Source organism: Pituophis catenifer, unplaced genomic scaffold (assembly GCF_029215685.1).
Source record: "Pituophis catenifer annectens isolate HBS135680 unplaced genomic scaffold, rPitCat1.0.hap2 SCAF_7, whole genome shotgun sequence".
Classification (NCBI taxonomy): Eukaryota; Metazoa; Chordata; class Lepidosauria; order Squamata; family Colubridae; genus Pituophis; species Pituophis catenifer.
Genome location: NW_027256887.1, coordinates 4,437,210 through 4,460,453, shown reverse-complemented (window position 1 = coordinate 4,460,453; position 23,244 = coordinate 4,437,210). Strand labels below are relative to the sequence as shown.

General features: G+C 43.0%; 2 protein-coding genes across 3 annotated transcripts in view; one reads left to right on the top strand and one right to left on the bottom strand.

Annotated features, from left to right (window-relative positions):
* The window catches only part of LAMB4 (laminin subunit beta 4), a 63,325-nt gene extending 61,302 nt beyond the window's left edge, over positions 1-2,023 (bottom strand). Inside the window, exon 1 of the mRNA XM_070946680.1 lies at positions 1,990-2,023. Coding sequence (XP_070802781.1) covers positions 1,990-2,023 — 34 coding nt within the window. The remainder of the gene's footprint in view (positions 1-1,989) is intronic.
* A 17,588-nt stretch (positions 2,024-19,611) lies between these two features.
* The window catches only part of ERGIC2 (ERGIC and golgi 2), a 43,750-nt gene continuing 40,117 nt past the window's right edge, over positions 19,612-23,244 (top strand). Inside the window, exon 1 of one of the 2 annotated variants that reach the window (XM_070946801.1) lies at positions 19,612-19,694. The gene's annotated coding sequence lies outside the window, so the exon portion shown is untranslated. The remainder of the gene's footprint in view (positions 19,695-23,244) is intronic. The other variant, XM_070946800.1, reaches the window with a different exon arrangement.

Genomic DNA, 23,244 nt, shown 5'->3' with positions numbered 1-23,244 from the left:
TGGCGTATCGGGGGTTGAAAAGCTCAATAAATCGCGTGCCGGCGGGAGTCACACATTGGCAGCTGTGACACATATTTTGAGTGACAGGGAGCCGCAGCAGAGAGGTGAAAGAGCCACATGCGGCTCCAGAGCCGCAGGTTGCTGACTCCTGACCTAAGCATACAAATATGAATCGGCATTTGGAGTTGTGATCTAAGTTATGTCTTTTAATCAAATTTGTGGGTCCGAAGTTGTGCTGCCAGAATCCTCCTGATTATTATTATTATTATTATTATTATTATTATTATTATTATTATTATTATTTTGTCATCATAGATTAACTCAACTCCTACAATGAGTTAGAGATGGGCAATTACATAGTATAGGGCAGGGGTGGGGCTGCTGGGGGTTCGCAGGGGTTCGGGAGAACCTCTAGCTAAGATTCTGTGCAGTTCGGAGAACCCCCAAATCCCACTCCTGGCTGGCCTCGCCCACCCTGCCCCGCCCCCTCCTAGGAGTCCCCACGCAGCCCGTTTTGGATGCAGGTAAGTGCAGGGTGCGTGCGGAGGTTCGGGGAGGACAAAAAACGGGCCTACCGGAAGATTGGGAAGGCCGGAAACGGGCCCATTTCTGGCCTCCAGAGGGCCTCCGGAGCCTGGGGAGGCTGTTCTCGCCCTCCCGGAGGCTCAAAGAAAACCTCTGGAGCCTGGGTAGGGCAAAAAGCCCCTCCCTCGCCGCCGTGGTGCAGGAGGCTGACATGGCCACACCCATCATGGCCACGCCCACCCAGCAACTGGGTAGAGAACCCCTTGCTAAGAGTTTTGAATCCCACCCCTGGTATAGGGTGTGTAATGAAAGATGTACATCTGGCTAGACCTCAGGAAGGCTCCAGTGGTGGGTTCCTCCCGGTTCGGCCCAGTTCTCCCGAGCCAGTAGCGGTGACGATATGACATCACCGAACCGGTTCTGTCCCCCCGCCCCCCCCCGCGCCCCACCCACCCACCCCCCACATTTTTTACCTTTTATTTGGCCCCACCCCCAATCTATTGCTGCCTCCTGAGTCCCAGCTGATGGCTAGAGGGAAAAAAACTGTTTAAACTCTTGTCATGGGGCTTCAAAGGGCCGCCCTACAACTGATCAGTGGTAAAAGAAAACAAATGAGTAGACCAGTGCCTGTAAAAATACATGAGTAGATCAGTGCCTGCAAAAATAAATGGGTAGACCAGTGCCTGCAAAAATACATGAGTAGACCAGTGTCTGCAAAAATAAATGGGTAGACCAGTGCCTGCAAAAATACATGAGTAGATCAGTGCCTGCAAAAATAAATGGGCAGACCAGTGCCTGCAAAAATACATGAGTAGATCAGTGCCTGCAAAAATAAATGGGTAGACCAGTGCCTGCAAAAATACATGAGTAGATCAGTGTCTGCAAAAATACATGAGTAGACAAGTGCCTGCAAAAATACATGAGTAGATCAGTGCCTGCAAAAATAAAAGGGTAGACCAGTGCCTGTAAAAATACATGAGTAGATCAATGCCTGCAAAAATACATGAGTAGATCAATGCCTGCAAAAATACATGAGTAGACCAGTGCCTGCAAAAATAAATGGGTAGACCAGTGCCTGTAAAAATACATGAGTAGATCAGTGCCTGCAAAAATACATGAGTAGATCAATGCCTGCAAAAATACATGAGTAGACCAGTGCCTGCAAAAATAAATGGGTAGACCAGTGCCTGCAAAAAATAAATGGGTACAGCTCTGCAAGCAGTTAAAAGCCTGGTAGACCAGTACCTCTGCTAAATCCTAAATAATTGTCACATGACCATCAAGCCACGCCCACAAAATAAGCCACACCCACAGAACCGGTAGTAAAAAAATTTAGAACCTACCCCTGGAAGGCTCGTAGCAGGTTTGCTACGTAAGGCATTCATAGTATCAACTGCTCGCCCACCAGTACAGTAGCTAAAATAAAATATATGGAATACGTTTGGGCATATTTGTTGAACTTACCAAAATTCAGAAGAGTTACCAATGGAAACCCCATCACGGCATGGGGGACGATCACTTGAATATGAGCCAAGCGGTGTGAGGCGGAAGCCCAAAGAAAGCTACTACAATCCTGAGTTGTATAAACAGAGGCATAGAATTAAGATCACATGACGTATTGGTATCGCTTTATAAAAACCCTTAGTAAGACCACACCTGGAATACTGCAACCGATTTTGGTCACCATCTTACAAAAAAGATGTTGGAAAAAGGTTCAGAGAAGAGCAACTGAGATGATCAAAGGCCTGGAGACTAGAACATATGAAAAGCGGCTGCAGGATTTGGGGTTTGGCTAGTCTAGAGAAAAGAAGAATTAGGGGCGAGATGATAGCAGGATTCCAGTATTTGAGGGGCGGACGCAAAGAAGAGGGGGTCAAATCTATTCTACAAAGCACCAGAGGGCAGAACAAGAAACAAGGGTTGGAAACTAACCGAAGAGAGAAGCAACCTGGAATTAAGGAGAAACTTCCTAACAGTGAGGACAATTAACCAGTGGAACAGCTTGCCACCAGAAATTGTGGATGCTCCATCACCGGAGGTTTTTAAGAAGAAACTAGATAGCCACTTATCTGAAATAGTATAGGTTCTCGTGCTTGAGCAGGGGGCTGGACTAGAAGACCTCCAAGGTCCCTTCCTATTCTATTCTATTCTATTCTATTCTATTCTATTCTATTCTATTCTATTCTATTCTATTCTATTCTATCCTATCCCATCCCATCCCATCCCATCCCATCCCATACTATCCTATCCTATTCTATTCTTTTATTCTACTCTACTCTACTCTACTCTACTCTACTCTACTCTACTCTACTCTACTCTACTCTACTCTACTCTACTCTTCTATCCTATCCTATCCTATCCTATCCTATCCTATCCTATCCTATTCTTTTATTCTACTCTACTCTATTCTTTCCATATTCCTATCCTATCCTATCCTATCCTATCCTATCCTATCCTATCCTATCCTATCCTATCCTATCCTATCCTATCCTATCCTATCTTTTATTCTACTCTACTCTACTCTACTCTACTCTACTCTACTCTACTCTACTCTACTCTACTCTACTCTACTCTACTCTACTCTACTCTACTTTATTCTTTCCATATTCCTATCCTATCCTATCCTATCCTATCCTATCCTATCCTATCCTATCCTATCCTATCCTATCCTATCCTATCCTATCCTTTATTCTACTCTACTCTACTCTACTCTACTCTACTCTACTCTACTCTACTCTACTCTACTCTACTCTACTCTACTCTACTCTACTCTACTCTACTCTATTCTTTCCATATTCCTATTCTATCCTATCCTATCCTATCCTATCCTATCTTTTATTCTACTCTACTCTACTCTACTCTATTCTATTCTAGTTTTGCCTTGGCTTTTTTGAGCTTCAGGGAAGAAAAGAAAAATTCCTTTCATGTTAGTGCTCCCCAAGATCAGATTTTTGATCCCCAAGATCAAAAATAATGTTTATTTTTGACTCAGTATGTTGAAAGAGAAAAAGAAAGAAACACCGATATTTCAAGCTCATATTCCATGAAAACAATTCCATTCTCACAAGGATTATCTGAGGAAATGTCCTAACAGAACTACAGTCCTGGAAATCTGTGTCTCGTGTAAACATCACTGTTAGTCATTTCTAAGTTTTATTGCTGTTTCGCTTATTTATGAATTATTAAATTGAGCGTGCCACAGTTATTTTTTTTAAAAAAACCCCATCTGATGCACTAAAGAGATATACTAGAAATCATAAGAAAGTGAAAATCTCTCCACGCATGGGCAGACGTGAGGCGATGAGAAAATAATTATGTGATTTTTTTATTAATACTCATCTTCCAAAGTCAATCGTTTAGAGAAGAAAATTTCCAGCTTTGTTTTGTTTTTGATATGGATATTGACGAGAGAGAGAAAATTTAATATCAAATGACATAAATCTTTTGCAATAGACTAGCTTTCTGTAAATTGATACCTTCCACGTATGTTGCACTAACTCCTAACATCTCCTGCTAGCGTGGTGCTTGGATTACAATAACTGAAGTCCCAAATTCTTTGGACTTCAGGAACTTACATCAGAACCGACCCTTCGTTGTTTCAGACCCAATGAGGGACATAAATCTTCAATTACTTTTGAAAGTTTGAGAGTCAAGCTTGAAATGATCGGTTTAATGTTTTTGGTAGAAGAGCAGAGAGAACATGGTTTCAAAAGACAGTTTAGACAGCTCTGCGTATTACTGTTCTCAAGGGTTAAGACAAGTTGTATCTCTAACAAATAAGACTTCTCAATGGATCAAGATTGCAAGATTTCCTTCCTTCCTTCTTTCTTTCCTTCCCACTTTTCCTCCCTCCCTCCCCTCCCCCCATTTCCTTTCTCTTCCTTTCTTCTTTTCCTTTACATTCCTTCCTTCCTTCCTTCCCATTTTTTCTCCCTCCTTCCCTCACCCTTTCCTTTCTTTTTTCCTTTCCTTTCCTCCACACTCTTTTCTTCCTTCCCTCCTTCCTTCCCACTTTTCCTCCCTCCCTCCCTTTCCTTTTTTCCTTTCCTTTACACTCCTTCCTTCCCACTTTTCCTCCCTCCCTTATCCTTTCCTTTCCTTTTTTCCTTTCCTTTCTTTCCTTCCTTTCCTCCACACTCTTTCCTTTCTTCCCTCCTTCCTTCCCACTTTTCCTCCTTCCCTTCCTCACCCTTTCCTTTCCTTTTTTCCTTTCCTTTACATCCCTTCCTTCCTTCCCACTTTTCCTCCTTTCCTCACCCTTTCTTTTCCTTTCCTTTCCTTTCTTTTCCTTTCTTTCCTTCCTTCCTTTCCTTTCCTTTCTTTCTTTCCTTTCCTCCACAGTCTTTCCTTCCTTCCTTCCTTCCCACTTTTCCTCCCTCCCTCACCCTTTCCTTTCCTTCCTTTCCTCCACATTTTTTCCTTCCTTCCCTCCTTCCTTCCCACTTTTCCTCCCTCCCTCCCTCCCTCCCTCCCTCCCCCTTTCCTTTTTTCCTTTCCTTTACACCCCTTCCTTCCTTCCCACTTTTCCTCTTTTCCTCACCCTTTCTTTTCCTTTCCTTCCTTCCTTTCCTTTCTTTCTTTCCTTTCCTCCACAGTCTTTCCTTCCTTCCTTCCCACTTTTCTTCCCTTCTTCCCATTTCCTTTCCTTTCTTTTCCTTTCTTTCTTTCTTTCTTTCTTTCTTTCTTTCCTTCCTTCCTTCCTTCCTTCCTTCCTTCCTTCCTTCCTTCCTTCCTTCCTTCTTTCTTTCTTTTCCTTTCCCCTTTTCTTTTTTGACCCAGCACAATGTAGATGTCCACCACAACTTTAGCAAGCGAAATCTATCAACTGTAAAAACGATTTATTACTCCACACTGTGAGCTAAGATTTACATTAAGATCTATGCTTACTGATACGTGGAATGCAGCAGAAGCAATGAAAAGATTGCCCAGGTATACGCAGCTATCGTGCAGAGATCCCCAGACAGCCCTTATTGAAGAATGCCTGCTGTTGAAGAATTCCCAACCACCTAAACCGTCTTACCTGGCCTTCGAATTATAAGCGATTCTTGAAACACGACCAGCCAAGCGAAAACAGAGAATTAAAGTCGTACCTCCGAGTTGCAAGGTAACAATGTTTTCCCTTCAGGCACTTGGGTGTAGATGAAAACGAGTTTAAAATCTGCCAAAAAGATGATTTGTTAAGCATGAAATGCTGCCTGGTGCATTTATAGTTGCAACGGAACCTGATGTTTGCCAAAAAAAAAAAAAAAAACTTGAGAGGCGAAATCCATCAATGCATGTACTTCTCTCTGAGACAAATAGCACCAATCCATTTCTTGAATGGCAAAAGATATTATTCAATCAAGTTTGGTGCGGTTTACCTTAAGTTTGGATCTATTGTGTGCTCGTGTATTGTTGCGGTTGAAGCTGAAGTAGTCCTTGACAGGTAGGACGTTGTAGCAGATAATTTTATGTACTACGCTTAGGTCAGACCGAAGGCGGCGTAGTTCTAGGTTGTCTCAGCCCAAAATTTCAAGTCTGGTGGCATAAGGCATTCTCTTGCGAGCAGAGAAGTGGAGGACTCTTCTTGTGAAATATCAATTGTATTAATGTCCGATATGCAGTGCGGGTTCCAGACAGATGAGCTGTATTAGAGAATTGGTCTAGCAAAGGTTTTGTATGCTCTAGTTAGCAGTACAATATTACCAGAGAAGAAGCTACGCAAAATTAGGTTAACAACTCTGGATGTCTTTTTGGCAATGTTGTTACAATGGGCTCTGGCACTTGGATCGTTAGAGATGAGTACTCCAAGGTCCTTGACAGAGTGAGGGTCGTCTACAAGGTCGTGTCCATCCAGCTTGTATTTTATGTTCTGATTATTATTTTTTTGCCAATATGTAAGACAGAGCATTTGTTGGTTGAGATTTGAAATTGCCACAGAATAGAATAGAATAGAATAGAATAGAATAGAATAGAATAGAATAGAATAGAATAGAATAGAATAGAATAGAATAGAATAGAGTAAAGTAGAAGAGAAGAGAAGAGAAGAGAAGAGTAAAGTAGAATAGAATAGAATAGAATAGAATAGAATAGAATAGAATAGAATAGAATAGAATAGAATAGAATAGAATAGAATAGAATAGGAGTTGGAAGGGATCTTGGAGGTCTTCTAGTCCAACCCCCTGCCCAGGCAGGAAACCCTACATCACTTCAGACAAATGGTTATCCAACATCTTCTTAAAAACTTCCAGTGTTGGAGCATTCACAACTTCTGGAGGCAAGTTGTTCCACTGATGAATTGTTCTAACTGTCTGGAAATTTCTCCTTAGTTCTAGATTGCTTCTCTCCTTGATTAGTTTCCACCCATTGCTTCTTGTCCTGCCCTCAGGTGCTTTGGAGAATAGTTTGACTCCCTCTTCTTTGGGGCAGCCCCTGAGATACTGGGACACTGCTATCATGTCTCCCCTAGTCCTTCCTTTCATTAAACTAGACATACCCAGTTCCTGCAACCATTCTTCATCTGTTTTAGCCTCCAATCATCCCCTAATCCTCTTGGTTGCTCTTCTCTGCACTCTTTCTAGAGTCTCCACATCTTTTTTTTACATCGTGGCTGTTAGGATATGGTTTGAGCCTAACAAGTTGTCCAGGCAATATATGTGTTCTGTGACTTTAACATGGATATGTATTGTGTGACTTTAAAGTTTTACTGCTGATTCATTGTAATGCTGAGTCATGCTGTAATTAGATAATCACTAGTTGTAAACGTATTTAAGAAAGGTACTGTAAAGTATTCAGTTGATGATAAGCTACCATTGTGTGTGGAGTTGCTACCCTTGTGCTGTCATCGGTTGGATGGATCTGCTACCATCGTGGTTTGTGAACCAGAGTGAACTTGTTATTCTAACCAACTACTGTTTGTGTGGTAAGAAGAGTTTTTGTATCACTGGACTGATTTCACTGGCAAAGACTTGGATTGATTTAAAGACTACGAGATTGTTTTTTTCACTATAAAGTAAACTTTTGATAAACCAGTTTGCACATCTCTTATTCATTGCTCTCAGCAACGTTTCTCTGTGCTCTAACTCTGCTGGTTGGTAACACAACAACAATATCCTTAACAGCGGCGACCAAAACTGAATGCAATATTGTTTGACCCTTTTGACGCATAGTCAAGGTCTTTTTGAAGGATAGCAACATTGTCGGTGTGGTTGAATAGCTTTACATCATCAGAGAAGCCAACGCTGTTGCTTTTAATACGATCGCAAAGGTCATTTGTGTAAAGTATATAAAGAGGGAATTTGGGAAGTGGCCACAATCGGTGACCTTCTCAGCTACAATTCTGTTTTTTTCCAACTCTGCTTTCTTTGATTAGCGACTGCTTATTTGAGAGCGGTGCATTATATATAACACTGTATTGATCTGAGGTTGTGGAAGAAGCGAATTAAGGGGAAGGTAAGTGGGACATTTCAGCGGTATCTCTATGTTTATGGCCATGATCACGATGCATCTTTTATCAAGGTTTTATTTTATTATATAAAATACAAAGAAGAGAAGAAAAAAAATAGGAAATTAAGGGAAGGAAGGGGAGAGGGGTACAAGACAGACACAGTCCAACCTCAACTTTTTGCTTTTACACATTAATATATAGATCGCGATGCATCTTTATTATCTGGATTAATACACAAACGCCTCTGCGTTTGTGAGTATGTGTACATGCAGGTGTGCTCTTTGGGGGCCTGTTATTATTTTTCCCCCTCGAGAAACACTGAGCGAATCCATTTATTTACGGTATTAAGGGGAAAGATCAAATTCATGACTGTGATAAATACATTAAATGCCTTTATTTAATAAAAAAAATATTTTAGTCTGTGTCATAATGCTTGCCTTTCCTTTCTCCTTCTTTTATCTTTCCCTTTCCTCCACTCTCCTTCCTCCCTCCCTCTCTCCCTCCCTCTTCCTTTCCTTTCCTTTCCTTCCTCTTTTCTTTCCTTCTTTCCTTCCTCCCTCCCTCTCTCTTCCTTTCCTTCCCTTCCCTACCTCCTTTCTTTCCTCCTTTCCTTCTTTCCTCCCTTCCTTCCCACCCTCTTCCTTCCCTTTCCTTCCTCCTTTCTTTCCTTCTTTCCTTTCTTTCTTTCTTTCCTTCCTCCCTCCCTCTCTCCCTCTTCCTTCCCTTCCCTTCCCTACCTTTCTTTCCTTCTTTCCTCCCTCCCTCCCTCCCTCCCTCCCTCTTCCTTTCCTTCTTTCATTCTTCCCTCCCTCCCTCTTCCTTCCCTTCCCTTCCTCCTTTCTTTCCTTCTTTCCTTCTTCCCTTCGTCCCTCCCTCTTCCTTCCCTTCCCTTCCCCTCCTTTCCTCTTTTCTTTCATTCTTTCCTCCTTTATTTCCTTCTTTCCTCCCTTCCTCCCTTCCTCCCTCTCTCTTCCTTCCCTTCCCTTCCCTTCCCTTCCTTCTTTCCTCCCTCCCTCCCTCTTCCTTTCCTTTCCTCCCTTCTTTCCTTCTTCCCTCCCTCCCACCCTCTTCCTTCTCTTCCCTTCCCTTCCTTTCCTCCTTTCTTTCCTTCTTTCCTTCTTTATTTCCTTCTTTCCTCCCTTCCTCCCTTCCTCCCTCTCTCTTCCTTCCCTTCCCTTCCCTTCCCTTCCTTCTTTCCTCCCTCCCTCCCTCTTCCTTTCCTTTCCTCCCTTCTTTCCTTCTTCCCTCCCTCCCACCCTCTTCCTTCTCTTCCCTTCCCTTCCTTTCCTCCTTTCTTTCCTTCTTTCCTTCTTTCCTCCCTTCCTCCCTCCCTCTTCCTTTCTTTCCCTTCCTCCTTTCTTTCTTTCCTTCTTTCCTCCCTCCCTCTTCCTTCCCTTCCCTTCCATTCCTTTCCTCTTTTCTTTCCTTCTTTCCTTCTTTCCTTCTTTCCTTCCTTCCTTCCTTCCTTCCTTCCTTCTCCTCTCCCTCCCTCCCCTTTCCTTTCCCTTTTTCCTTCTGAAGTACAACTTCCACCCTGCTTCTCCAGCCCCTCCACTGAAGTATAGCAAGCCCAGTAGCATATGCTATCAGCTCTCATCTCCGTCTCTTCAAGAAGCAAATCCAGCCTCCATATTTAATGCACAATCACAGGGTTTCAATAAGGGGCGCTTTAAACAGGTTTTTTTTTAATATAACCTAGGACAGCAATTCCCTCCCCTACTCTATCCCAACCTGATCATTGCAAACAAACGTGGAAGGGTTACCGATCTCACCGTCCAAAGTGCAGGATTACATCAAACTTTAGGAAGAACAGAAGGAACTACTCCACATAAATGACTGCAATTCACGGCGAAGATATTTTTAGAAGAAACAATATCTTTCCCTGGAATCTGAACTGTGAACTATGATAGTTTGGAAGAACCAAGAACTCCACGTGATGTCAAAACTCAGGTTCCTACTTGTGAATGAGTTTTTTTTTTTAAAAAACGAAAGCTTGAAGGAATGCGGTTCACGCACACTAAGGCGATAAACCGATGCCGTTGCTTTATTGAGAAGCAAAACGTTTGTTTCTATTACAGCTAGTCCTCGGTTTACGACCTCAACTGAGTTCAAAATTTCTGTGGCTGAACGAAACATTTGTTAAGTGAGTTTTGCCCCATTTTACGACCTTCCTTGCCACAGTTGTTAAGTGAATCATGCAGCTGTTAAATTAGTAACACTGTTGTTAAGTGAAACTGACTTCCCCGTTGACTTTGCTCGTCAGAAGGTCGCAAAAGGGGGATCACAAGAATCAGAGGTCCAGGCTTTTGCTCTGTCCGAAGATGTCTCTCCCGCTCTCGCAGAGAGCTTTATTTTTTATACAGTTTTACACAGGCAAATAAAAAGGAAGGACAGCAACAGCATCCTAATTGGTAGAAACTATTCATCCCCCTCTCAAGATGCCATCCTCTCTGAAGGTGAGATGAGATAATCCAGATCAGAGCCAAAATGAGATCATAGAAGCAGGCAAGACCCACAGTGCATGAACTAAGGCAGTGTGCTGCTCAAAGCTTGGCACTGCGACCTTTGACCTACCTCTACAGGGGACACTGAAACCAGAGGTGGTATTCAGCCGGTTTGGACCAATTCAGGGAAACCGGTAATGGCGACAATCAGCTGGCCCCGTCCACCTGCCCCTGCGCTATTTCCTTCTTTCTGGCTCAGCTGATTCGTGCGTCACAGCTGATTTCCGCGCCTCCGCTCTTCTACTTACCGGGGCTGCCTTAGAAGTAAGCAGCTGAGCTTCAAATTGCTGTATTTTGAACACTGTGTGCAAATGCGTTAGGCGTGCAAAGTGTGTGGGCGCGCACAAAGCGCGCACTTGCCGAACCGGTTGTTAAAACCGGTTGCATCCCACCACTGACTGTAACCATCATGAATATGAGTCAGTTAAACTGACTCGTTGTTGTGAAAAGAGTGTTAAAATCTACGAGAAGGCAAATATTGAATAGTGCGGTGATGGCTAACCTTTTTGTCGTCGCGTGCCAAAAGTGTGCGCACGTACGCACGACAGCGTGCGCACGTGCCTGCACCCATAATGCATGCGCGATCCCCCTGTACCCCGCCCCCTCATCCCCGCAGTCCGTTTTTGGTCCCAGGAGGCTTCAGGGAGGCCTGGTAGGCCCAAAATGGGGCATGGGGGCAGGTGTGGGTTTCAAACTTTTTTACTACTGGTTCTGTGGGCGTGGCTTGGGGGCGTGGCATGGCCTGGTGGGCGTGGCAGGGAAGGATACTGTAAAATCTCCATTCCTTCCCCACTCCTTGATAGTACAGCGGTCTACGAACCCTGTTATTAACACAGCTGCCTGCAATTTACTGCTGGTTCGAATCTCTCCAAGGCTCAAGGTTGACTCCGCCTTCCATCCTTTCTAAGGTAGGTGAAATGAGGACCCAGTTTGTGGGGGCAATAAGCTGACTTTGTATAAAATATACAAAAGAATGAAGGCTATTGCTTAATGCATTGTAAGCCACCCTGAGTCTCCGGAGAAGGGCGGCATATAAATCAAATTAAAAAAAAAAACAAAAAACCTCCAGGAGAAGGATACTGTAAAATCTCCATTCCCTCCCCAACCCAGGAGAAGGTTACTGCAAAATCCTCATTTCCTCCCAATCAGCTGGGACTCGGGAGGCAGAGAATAGATGGGGGCGGGGCCAGTCAGAATTTTTACTACCGGTTCTCCGAACAACTCAAAATTTCCGCTACCGGTTCTCCAGAACTGGTTAGAACCTGCTGAAACCCACCTCTGCATGGGGGGCGCAGCGTAGCCCCCACGCTCCCCCCCAGCTCCCCATGCATGCGCGCACAACCCCCTCACCCCCATGCATGCGTGGATAACCCCCTCGGGCATACACTCACGTCTCCCACATGTGCCCCGCCCCTCCGTGCATGTGCAGCATAGACTTGAAAATCAGCCGGGTGGCGGGGTGGAGCTGCGCTGGGCGATGGCTCGTGTGCCCACAGAGAAGGCTTCACGTGCCACCTGTGGCACCCGTGCCATCGGTTCGCCATAATGGGAATAGTGAATCACAAAAGCAGAATATATATAGAGAGAGCCTGAGTGGCACAGCAGACTAATGCTACTGTTAAAGGTAGTATTTAGCTTCCAGCTGCCTGCAATTACTGCGAGTTCAATCCTCACCAGGCTCAAGGTTGACTCAGCCTTCCATCCTTTTAAGGTAGGTAAAATGAGGACCCGGTTTGTGGGGGCAATAAGCTGACTTTGTATAAAATATACAAAAGTATGAAGGCTATTGCTTAACGCCTTGTAAGCCGCCCTGAGTCTCCGGAGAAGGGCGGCATATAAATAGAATAAATAAATAAATAAAAATATATGCTGATACGGAAAACTGTAAAATTATATCACACTGTTGTGTTGCTTGTGTCTTTTATTTGTTTGTATTTGTATTTGTATTTGTTTTTTCTTTTTTACTTGTGTTTTTTAAAGTTGGAAAATGTTCAATAAAAACTATTTAAAAAAAAAAAAGAACATGAGTCAGTTACCAAGCATCTAAATTTTGTTCACATGATCAGGGGGGATGCTGCAACGGTCATAAGTTTGAAAAACGGTCGTTAAGTCACTTTTTTCAACTCTTCTAACTTTGAAGGGCCGCTAAATGAACTGTCGCAAGTCGAGAATTGGATGTCATTGGCTAATTCCTGACCTATGACGAATAGGATCAACATTATTCTCAGGTTTGTTTGTTTTTTCTTGTCTTGCAAAAGCAAAAGTAATTTATTTCAAAATATTTCTGGGTGTAATAAGAATCAAGATCGGAAGAATTTCTCACGCACATTTTTAAAATTTCCATCTCGTACTGTTAGAGAAATATACAGGAAGGAGAAATATCTAACACTGGAATGCAGAGATCACGGAGGGATTTCGTGAAAGGTTATAACTTGCACTCCAACTCCGTCTGTTGTATTTCTGCAAGAGAATCTTCAGTATCTTGAGAGTATTAAGAGTATCTTGAGGATGCGGTGGCTCAGTGGCTTAGATGCTGAGCTTGTCGATCGAAAGGTCGGCAGTTCAGCGGTTCGAATCCCGAGTGCCGCGTAACGGGGTGAGCTCCCGTGACTTGTCCCAGCTTCTGCCAACCTAGCAGTTCGAAAGCACGTAAAAAATGCAAGTAGAAAAATAGGGACCACCTTTGGTGGGAAGGGAACAGCGTTCCGTGCGCCTTTGGCGTTGAGTCATGCCGGCCACATGACCACGGAGACGTCTTCGGACAGCGCTGGCTCTTCGGCTTTGAAACGGAGATGAGCACTGCCCCCTAGAGTCGGGACCGACTAGCACATATGTGCAAGGGGAACCTTTACCTTTACCGTTATCTTCAGTTCAGGAATTGGGTTGAGAAATTATAATCTGCATGTACGGTAGTAGCCAAAATTGTGGAAACCTTTTGGAAAAAGTGTATTTTCTAAAACTAGCTAATAACACCACTTTTTTTTTGGAGTAGTACCATAAACTTATATATCAATGGAAAGATAATTTAATCAAAAATGTCGTGCAATAACTTGTATGAAGGATTTGCTGTTAGAATAGCAGTTACAGTATAAAGAAGAAAAGTGAAACAAGTAGAAAAAACGAGATATACAAAAATGATCACTTTTCTATGGTATTTAATTGATACAAAAATTATCACTGTGTCAGTTAATTCTTAGTTGGGTAACCTTTAGCATGAATGACGGCCTTACAACGTCTTCCCATAGAGTGAACCAAGTCTTTTAGTTCTGCAGCTGTTATCATGTGAAACCAAGATTGAATGATGGCTTCTATTAACTGGGTTTTATTGCTGGGTCACTTCTGACTAACAAGTTTCTTTAGTCGGCTCCATAGATTTTCAATTGGGTGAAGGTCTGGGCTATTCCCAGGCCATTCCAGCAGTGGAATAGGATTATCTTGAAACTCCAAAAAAGAAAAGAAAAGTGGGGTTATTAGCCATCAAACCTCAAAAATACACTTTTCCCAAAAGGTTTCCACAATTTTGGCCTATACTGTACATATGCATATGTGTGTTGTTGTGTACAATGTATGTAAGACATACATATGTGTTTGTGTGTGAGAGTGTGTGTGTATTATATAAGGAAAATAAAAAAGCAAGATTATATATCTAATCTTAAAACATGTATTAGATTTGTTTCCCTAATTCAGCCAGTGAAATATTTAACGCTGAGAAATGGAACATGAGGTTCTTTTTGAAGTTTCCCAAACAGAGCTCACACCTGCTAGGCAGGACTAAACTTGCTTGCAAAACCTAGCTATGTTTGGGCAGTGTTCCTTGACACGGTCTGCTGGGACAAGCCTCACTCCAGAAAACAGCCCTGATGGAAAGTTTTCAGGAGGAGACCGTTGGTAGCCTAGCAAAAAAGAAAGCAGAATAAAACGATATTTCTTTAGAGTTTAACGTGGACTGGAAAGGAAACGGTCCGTTAACAAACGAGCCCGAGATCTTGCGATGGATGAAAACTTTGAATAGTTCCATTTTCTTGAATCGGCTGATCGCTGCAACGTGTGAGAGAGGCAGTTTGTTAAATTTGGAGTATATATATCTGAAAGAAGAAGTATATTTGAGAACAACGTAAGAGTTTCAGAGAAAACAGAATAAAGGTTGAAAGATGCAAAGTCAGAGGAAAGGCTATTGGATCTAGCCACCAAAATACTGTCCATCAAGTATGGACCCTGGATTAAATAACCTTTAATTTTCTTTCTTGACAAAGTTTGTGTAACAATAGATAGGAGAGAGGGAGAGAGAGAGAGAGAGGATAGATAGATAGATAGATAGATAGATAGATAGATAGATAGATAGATAGATGGATGGATACATAGGTAGGTAAATAGGTGGAAGGTAGATAGATATGGATGGATGGATGGATGGATGGATGGATGGATGGAAAGAAATAGATAAGTAGATAGATGGACGGACAGACAGATAGATAGATATAGATGGAGGCATGGATAGAGAGTTAGAGATGGATGGATCGACAGGAGGACAGAGAGGTAAATTGATATAGATAGATGGATCAATGGACGGATGATAGATAGATGGATGATAGATAGATAGATAGATAGATAGATAGATAGATAGATAGATAGATAAGTAGGTGGGAGATAGATTGATATAGATGGATAGATGGAAAGAAAGAAATAGATAAATAGATAAAGATATAAATGGATGGATGGATAGAGAGATAGAGATGGATGGATCGACAGGAGGGCAGAGAGATAGATGATAGAGAGAGAGAGAGATGGATGGATGGATGGACAGACAGACAGACAGACAGACAGACAGGTAGATAGATAGATAGATAGATAGATAGATAGATAGATAGATAGATAGATAGATAGATAGATAGATATAGAGATATAGAGATGGATCACACTTTCTCTTTCTCCATTCCCCTAATTATGGCATTCAGTTTGACCCATAAATGCATGAAGTAATATTTCTGTAAATATCATACTGAAGGAGTTAAGTTATGTTTTCGTCTGTTTTGATGTTTTGCTGTCTTTGAAATAAGACCTCGTTTTAACTCCATGCGTGTGTGCACTAGGACTGTTTTAATCTACAGATCTTTTTCCTTTCGTATTAATTGGAGCATGATCAAAGACATGAAAAAAAAATCCTGTATAGATTTTCTCGATATCCTGGAGCATTTATAGAGCGTAAACCCCACGTAAACCTCCACAGTATGCATCGATTGAAACGTTTTCTAAAATAAACAGTAGAATCTCTTTATTTGGATTAATTCCAACGAGGTATTTGAAAACTCCACCCAGAAAGAGAAGGCAGGGACATCCATAATGAAGATCAAATGCTGGCTAGGGAATTCTGGGAATTCAACTCCACTCATCTTAAAATTTGCCAAGTGTCATCATGTCACTCCTTAATTCCGTTGTACGAGGTGCAATGACAATAAAGTAAACATAACTTAAGACCTGCAGGATCTCTTCCAACTCTGATATTTCGTTCGGTTCTGATATCTAAGAAATAAAACGCCTGGTACAAGGTACAAAAAGCAGATTTCTTACACAAATTGGGTGTGTTCTGTATTATTGCTTTAAACTGGAGAGCAGCCAGCTTCCTCGGACGTTCGGACGTTCTCAAAGAGGCATGCAAAAACTGCTCACTTTTTGGATTATTAGTAGCTGTTCAAAAGTCGCAATACTTCACTAACCTTATCCTGGCAAAAAAACCCCACACACATACACACCACTAGTAAAGAGAAGAGTAAACATATTTCTAATACGGGAATAGCTTGCCTTTACCATATTGGGGGCAATATTAGGTGGAGGGGCAAAATAAGGCTATTTCCATATTGCAGCCAACAAAATTGCATGGAAATGAACCAGGGGTGGGTTCTAATTTTTTTTACTACCGGTTCTGTGGGTGTGGCTTATTTTGTGGATGTGGCTTGGGGGTAATGTGACTGGGTAGGCGTGGCCAACTTTTTTTTTTTTTTTACTTTTAAAAGCATTATTTCTACAACCTTAAGAGGTTGCAGAAAAACATGCTTTTAGAAGCCTCTGACGATCAGGCAAATCTGCTGGGATCGCCAGAGGCTTTTAAAGGGATTTTTTTTTCCCCTACAAGCTCCTCGGATGAAGAGGTTGCAGAAAAAATGTTTTCAGAAGCCTCTGAAGATCCCAGCTCAGCCACGCGATCATCAGAGGCTTTTTTTTTAACTTTTAAAAGCATTTTTTCGGCCGAAGAGGTTGTAGAAAAAATGCTTTTAAAAGTTAAAAAAAAAGCCTCTGATGAGGTGGGCGGGGTAAGCAAGCAGTGACTGGGCTGGGGACCGGTTTGGGGGCTTGGCCAGCCAATGTTATTACCGGTTCTCCGAACTACTAAAAATTTTTACTACCGGTTCTTGTGAACCGGTGCGAACCGGGAGCAGCCCACCACTGAAATGAGTGTACGACACTGTCCTTCCTTAGTTGTGTACAAGAAGAAGCTAACTTGGGATTTCTTCCTTGGAATTAGAAGAGGGTGTCAGGTTTCAATGTCGTCTCAAATAAAATAAATTGCATTTCCAAACAAATAGTCTTTGATGAAATCTTTCATTTATTAAGCACGACAATATGTCCCCGATTATGTCGCAGCCAACGTTGACTTCCTGACCCCAAACCTTCCCTTTCCGTTCCCCAATTCTCTGGGTCTCATTGGCCATCTTCCAAATCACTCTCCCCATATCTACTACTTCAGCTCCCAGGAATGTCCCCCCTCCCATCCCATCTCCTAGGGGATATTATCTTCAGGGAAAATAAGTAGGTGAACAGTCAAACGTCCTCTTGCCAGCTGCCCCCTCTTCTCCTTCTTATGTCAGCACTAGAGTAAATGCAGGTTGAAGTGCTGACAGAAGGAATTTCTAAGGCAAGAAGCGGAGCCAGCATTAAAACTTGGCTCTTCCTCCTTTTCGCACTATAGAAGTTGCCCCAAGATTGGATTTCACTTGGTGTCCCTAAAGCTCCCCACTCCACAAAAAATAGTCTCATCTAAAAGTTTTGGGGTTGAACTGTGGGGTCCTTGGTGCTCTCTCACCTTGGTGGTTTTCTTACAGACATTTCATTACCTAACTAGCTAACATTATCAGTGCTAGAAGGGAGTGGGGTTTGTGGAGTGGAATAAGGCGTGGAGGAGAAAGACTGTGAGATCCTTGGTGATCTCTCAGTTTGGTTGTCCCAAAAATGCTTTTCCAAAAGGCAACAGAGTTTTCTTATTTTTCTTTGAGATTCTTTGAATCTCTGTAGATTCTGAGGCTGGTTATTTTCTTGCAGGCGTTTCATGACCCAACTACTGTGTTTCCCCCAAAATAAGACTGGGTCTTATTTTCTTTTGGGTCCCGAAATAGGCACTAGGGCTTATTTTCAGGGGATATCTTACTTTTCCCCTCATGTGCAGGAGGGCCACTTTTTCTGCTTGCTCACAGTGAGATAGGAGGCTGGCCGTGCAGGGTCTTAAGTAGGGCTTATTTTTTGGGGGGTAGGGCTTATATTAGGCACATACATAAAACCATGCTAGGTCTTATTTTCAGGATGTCTTATTTTCAGGGAAACAGAGTAGGTAACATCATCAGTGCTGGAAGGGAGTGGAGTTTGCAGAGAGGAGGAGGAGGACTGTGGGGTTCTTGGTGCTGTATAAGCTTTGTGGTTTTCTTGCAGGCATTTCATCACCCAACTAGGTAACATCATCAGTGCTGAAAGGGAATGATGTTTGCTGAGAGGAGGAGGACTGTGGTGTTGTAGAAAATCGAAGGACCCAGACTTCGAGATCAAGAGAAGCTTTATTTTGGCCAAAGGTTCAGACAGAAAAGATAACCATCTAACATCTGAACAACGTTCTGATTAAGACAAGCATTCTTATAGTCTTCAAAAGCAGCAAAAAAAAAAAAGAAATATGTTAGATCATTCCTATTGGCTAGGCCCCTTATTGCTGGGCAGAGAAGCTGATTATATCTTGCGTCCGAGACACAGGCATCATGCAGGAAATACTAGTTTCATATTGACTTATGTGGTTTTAGCTCTACACTTTGACTCGGAGGTGAGAAAGCTAGCTAACTCTGTGATTTGACATTTCAAACTCAGAAAATGTCTCTTACAATAGCTAGGTGGAGGGGCCTTTAGAGGTCATCCAATCCAACTCCGTATCATTTCACTTTTCTCACTTTACGTCCTACTTTAGTGGGGCTCTTGGTGCTCTCTAGACTTGGTGGTTTTCTTGCAGACGTTTCATCACCCAACTAGATAACATCATCAGTGCTAGAAAGGATTGATGTTTGCTGAGAGGAGGACAACTGTGGGGCTCTTGGTGCTATCTAAACTTGGTGGTTTTCTTGCAGACGTTTCATCACCCAACTAGGTAACGTCATCAGTGCTGGAAGGGATTGATGTTTGCTGAGAGGACGACTGCGGGGCTCTTGGTGCTATCTAAACTTGGTGGTTTTCTTGCAGACATTTCATTACCCAACTATATATAGATATAGATATAGATATAGATATAGATATAGATATAGATATAGATATAGATATGGATATGGATATTAAATATATATATTTAATATATTAATTTATTAATATATTAATATATATATGCTTTAATATATTAATATATTAATATATATGTTTTTTCATATATATATGTATATGTATATGTGTATATATATATGTGTGTGTGTGTATATATATTATATTAAAGCATATATATATTAATATATATATAAAAGCAGACAACGCTTGCAAAAACGTTCCCCGAGGGAAGTTCTGCAACGGCAAAAGCAACAGCGCCCCCTCTGGCAAGAACGTCTCTAAAACATGCTCGCGTTTAAAAAACCGCCGAGGGCTGGGCTGGAAAAAAAAAGGGCGCGAGGAGGCAAAGGCGGAGTCCGGTTACAAAACCATAGAGGAGTTTTATAGAAGGGCTTTCAGGTCCTAAACTTCCCGTGGTTGGTGGTGTTTTGTTTTTTTTTTTCTTCCAGGAAGCCAAAGGGGCGGGTCGTCGTCCCCCCACCCCCCCCTCACCCCGCATAGAGCCGGGAAGCGGCGTTCTCATTGGCCGGAGTTTGCTGACGTCGCGGCGTTCCATTCGACGAAGCTCTTTCGGGTTCCCGGCTGCCCGCTCGGCTCTTCGGCTCGACGCCCGAACGGACCCGAACGCTGCCGCCGCCGCCGCTGCTGCTGCCTGCTGTTGCGGAGATGCGGCGGGGAAGGTGAGTCCCCTTCGACCTCGGTTCTTTTTTCCCGGGGTGTCTTTGCTTTGTGTGGGGGTGGGTGGGAGGTATCCGTCTCGCCCCCCCTTCCCCTTCCCGGGTCCGCTTTGGCGCACGTGACCCCGCCAGCCTTCCCTCTTTTTGTCCCTGCTGCACGTGTGAATGTTGTACACGGGAAAAGAAAGCGGGGATTTTATTTGATTTTTTTTGCCCTCCTTGCAGGGGGGGAGAGGGGGCAAGAGAACGGGGGAATTGGCATGCCCAAATGGCTTGGAAGTCATTGAAAGTCATTTTGGGGGATTTTTTGGTTTTTTTTTTTGAACGTGGGAATGTGGTGCCAGCTAGGGCAGGGATGCCAAAGTTGGGGTGGGGGAGGTTTTGCACCTTGGAAGATCTGGTGGTGGCGTTGGGTGTTTGCAAACAGTTGCAATTGCACCCAGGTGCTTGGGCTGCTATTATTATTATTATTATTATTATTATTATTATTATTATTATTATTATTATTATTATTATTCCCCCCTCCCCAATTCTATCTGTAGAATAAGGACGTGTCAAGTGAAATCACCCCTTTTTAAGTAGATTTATATTTTGGGTGGGTGAGCAACGGGATCTATGCTTGCGGCTGCTTTGCATTTCCTCTTTCTTTCCCCTAAGGCTTTTTTTGTTCCTTAATGAAAATGGTTTAGCGGAAGGTTCCTTGGGGCTCTCTGAGCTTGCTTGTTTTCTTGGACGTTGCGTGACCCAACTAGGCAGCATCATCAGTGCTAGGAGGGAGGGAGGTTTGCGGAGGAGGAGAGGGGACTATGGAGGTCCTTGGGGCTCTCTGAGCCTGCTTGTTTTCTTGGTGGACGTTGCGTGACCCAACTAGGCAGCATCATCAATGCTAGGAGGGAGGGAGGTTTGCGGAGGGGAGGGGGAAGAGGAGGAGGAGGAAGTCTGTGGGGTCCTTGGTGCTCCCTGAGCTTGCTTGTTTTCTTCCAGACGTTGCATGACCCAACTAGGTAACATCATCACTGCTAGGAGGGAGGGAGGTTTGCAGAGCAGGGGGGAAGACTGACTTAACGGTAATTTTTGGCCGTCCATTGTGGTCATAAATTGAGGACTGCCTGTACTAACTCAGACAGCTTTTATACTAACTATTTTAAAGGGGGGATATTGGTAGCTCAGGGTTGACATGAGGAAGGGTCCTTGGTGCTCCCTGAGCTTGCTTGTTTTCTTGCAGAAGTTTCATTACCATACTAGGTAACACCATCAGTGCTAGAAGGGAGTGGGGGGTTTGTGGAATGGAAGAGGAGGAGGAGGAAGAGTTGTGGGTTTATATTGTGGGTGGCAGTGTGGGTGGCGGCAGCCTCGGAGATTCTTTGGTTGGGTTGTTTACTGATGGCTCTTTGGCAGTTTCTTGATTGGCGGATTGTTTACTCGATGTCTGACATTAACCTTGGAGTTAATCTTTGCTGATCTGTGGAGAAGTGCTGGCGTCTTTTTGTTCCCTTTTGGGCTGGTTGATTGTCTCCTTTGCGTAGATGTCGTTAACCTCTATGTGTCTGTTGATGGCAGATTTGTCAGAGTGCCAGGCTTCTAGGAACTCCCTGGCGTTTTAACTCCAAGCTTAAATTCAGACCAACCATCAAGTAACCCCAATCAAGAAACTGCCAAAGAGCCGTCAGTAAACAGCCCAACCGAAGAATCTCTAAAACCGCCACCGCAAACACTCACAGGGCAAGACACCAGAATATAAACTGACAGCAAACCCCACCTTACTAGCACTGATGATGTAACCTACTTGGGTAATGAAACGTTTGCAAGAAAACAAGCTCAGAGAGCACCAAGAATCCCACAGATCATCTCCTCCTCTCCACAAACCCCGCTGCCTCTTAGCACTGATGATGTTACCTAGTTGGGTCATGAAACGTCTGCAAGAAAACAAGCTCAGAGAGCACCAAGGATTCCCACAGACCATCTCCTCCTCCTCCTCCTTCTTTCAGCACTGATGATGTTACCTAGCTGGGTCACGAAACGTTTGCAAAGAAAACAAGCAAGTTCAAAGAGCACCAAGGATTCCCTGATGTCAACCCTGAGCTACCAATATTCCCCTTTTAAAATAGTTAGTATAAAGCTTTCTGAGTTAGTACAGGCAGTCCTCAACTTACGACCATGATTGAGCCCAAAATTTACGCCGTTAAGTGAGACATCCATATATATATATATATATATATATATATATATATATATATATATATAGAGAGAGAGAGAGAGAGAGAGAGAGAGAGAGAGAGAGAGAGAGAGAGAATAATATATAGAATATATTAATAAAAATTATTGGAAAAAAAAGTGAGACATCCGTGAAGTGAGTTTTGCCCTGTTTTACGACTTTTCTTGCCACGGTGGTTAAGTGAATCGGTGCAGTTAAGTTAGTAACTCGGTCGTTTAAGCGAATCCGGCTTCCCCCACTGCTGGTCAGAAGGTCACAGAAACGGATGACATGATCCTGGGACACGGCAGCCGTCATAAGTACGAATCCGTTGCCATTTTGATTGTGGGATTACAGGGGATGCTGCAGCGATGGTGGTAAGTATGAAAAACGGTCGTATGTCACTTTTGCCAGTGCCGTGGTAACTTTGAACGGTCACTAAACGGACGGTTGAAAGCCGAGGCCTAACGGCAGTGACTACATCTCAGTGGGGTTAAATGAGCGGCTCGGAATTGATTGAAATGTTGTTGCTTTTGAGTAAAAGTTGAGGTTTGACTTGAAGGAGGGCTGAGATTTTTTTTTTTTCAAGTCCCCTCTCGCCCCCCCCCAAACAGCCTTAAATCGGTTTGCATTTTGACATCTGTCAATTGCAAAAAAATCACAAAAAAACACCCCTTTTTTTCCCCATGTTGACTGTCGTTGCAGTAAGACCATTCTCACGATTGCCAGGGAAATCAACAGTTGGTGTGCAATTTGGCAAATGTAGTTGTGTTTGTGCAGAGGAAGTTTCCTCCGGGGACAAGGAAAGATTAGCCTTGTGAACTTTTGGTGCAGAAGCACCCCAAAATCTTACAAGGAGGATCTGTTAGGAAAAAGCATGTTAAGAGTCTGCAGCTCGTAATGTAAGTTGCTTATTACCATGGAAATTTAGACTCCTCTCCGCGATGCTTTTAAAAAGGCTGTTTTCATTCAGTTGTGGTTGTGATGTGAAAGTGGGAAAGGTGACACATTTCTACAAGCAGCTCTTGGCGAGATTTTTTTCCTCTGGACACACTGACACACATTAAAAAAATGAAATTCTGATGCCTGCTCTCAAAAGAATATGTGTGTGTATGTATGTATGAATGCATGCATGTATGTATGTGTGTGTACTCATGCATGTATGTATATGTATGTATTCATGTATGTATATGTATGCATGTGTATGTGTATGTATACCAGTGGTATAAAATGGTTTGTCGTGAATGCGACTGCTTGAGAGCTCCTGGATTGGAGCTGAAAGGCGAAAGGGATGCAGTATGCTCCCTCCCACATGCTGGGGTAGACCAGGTGTCGTGATAGAAAAATAGTTTTGATAGA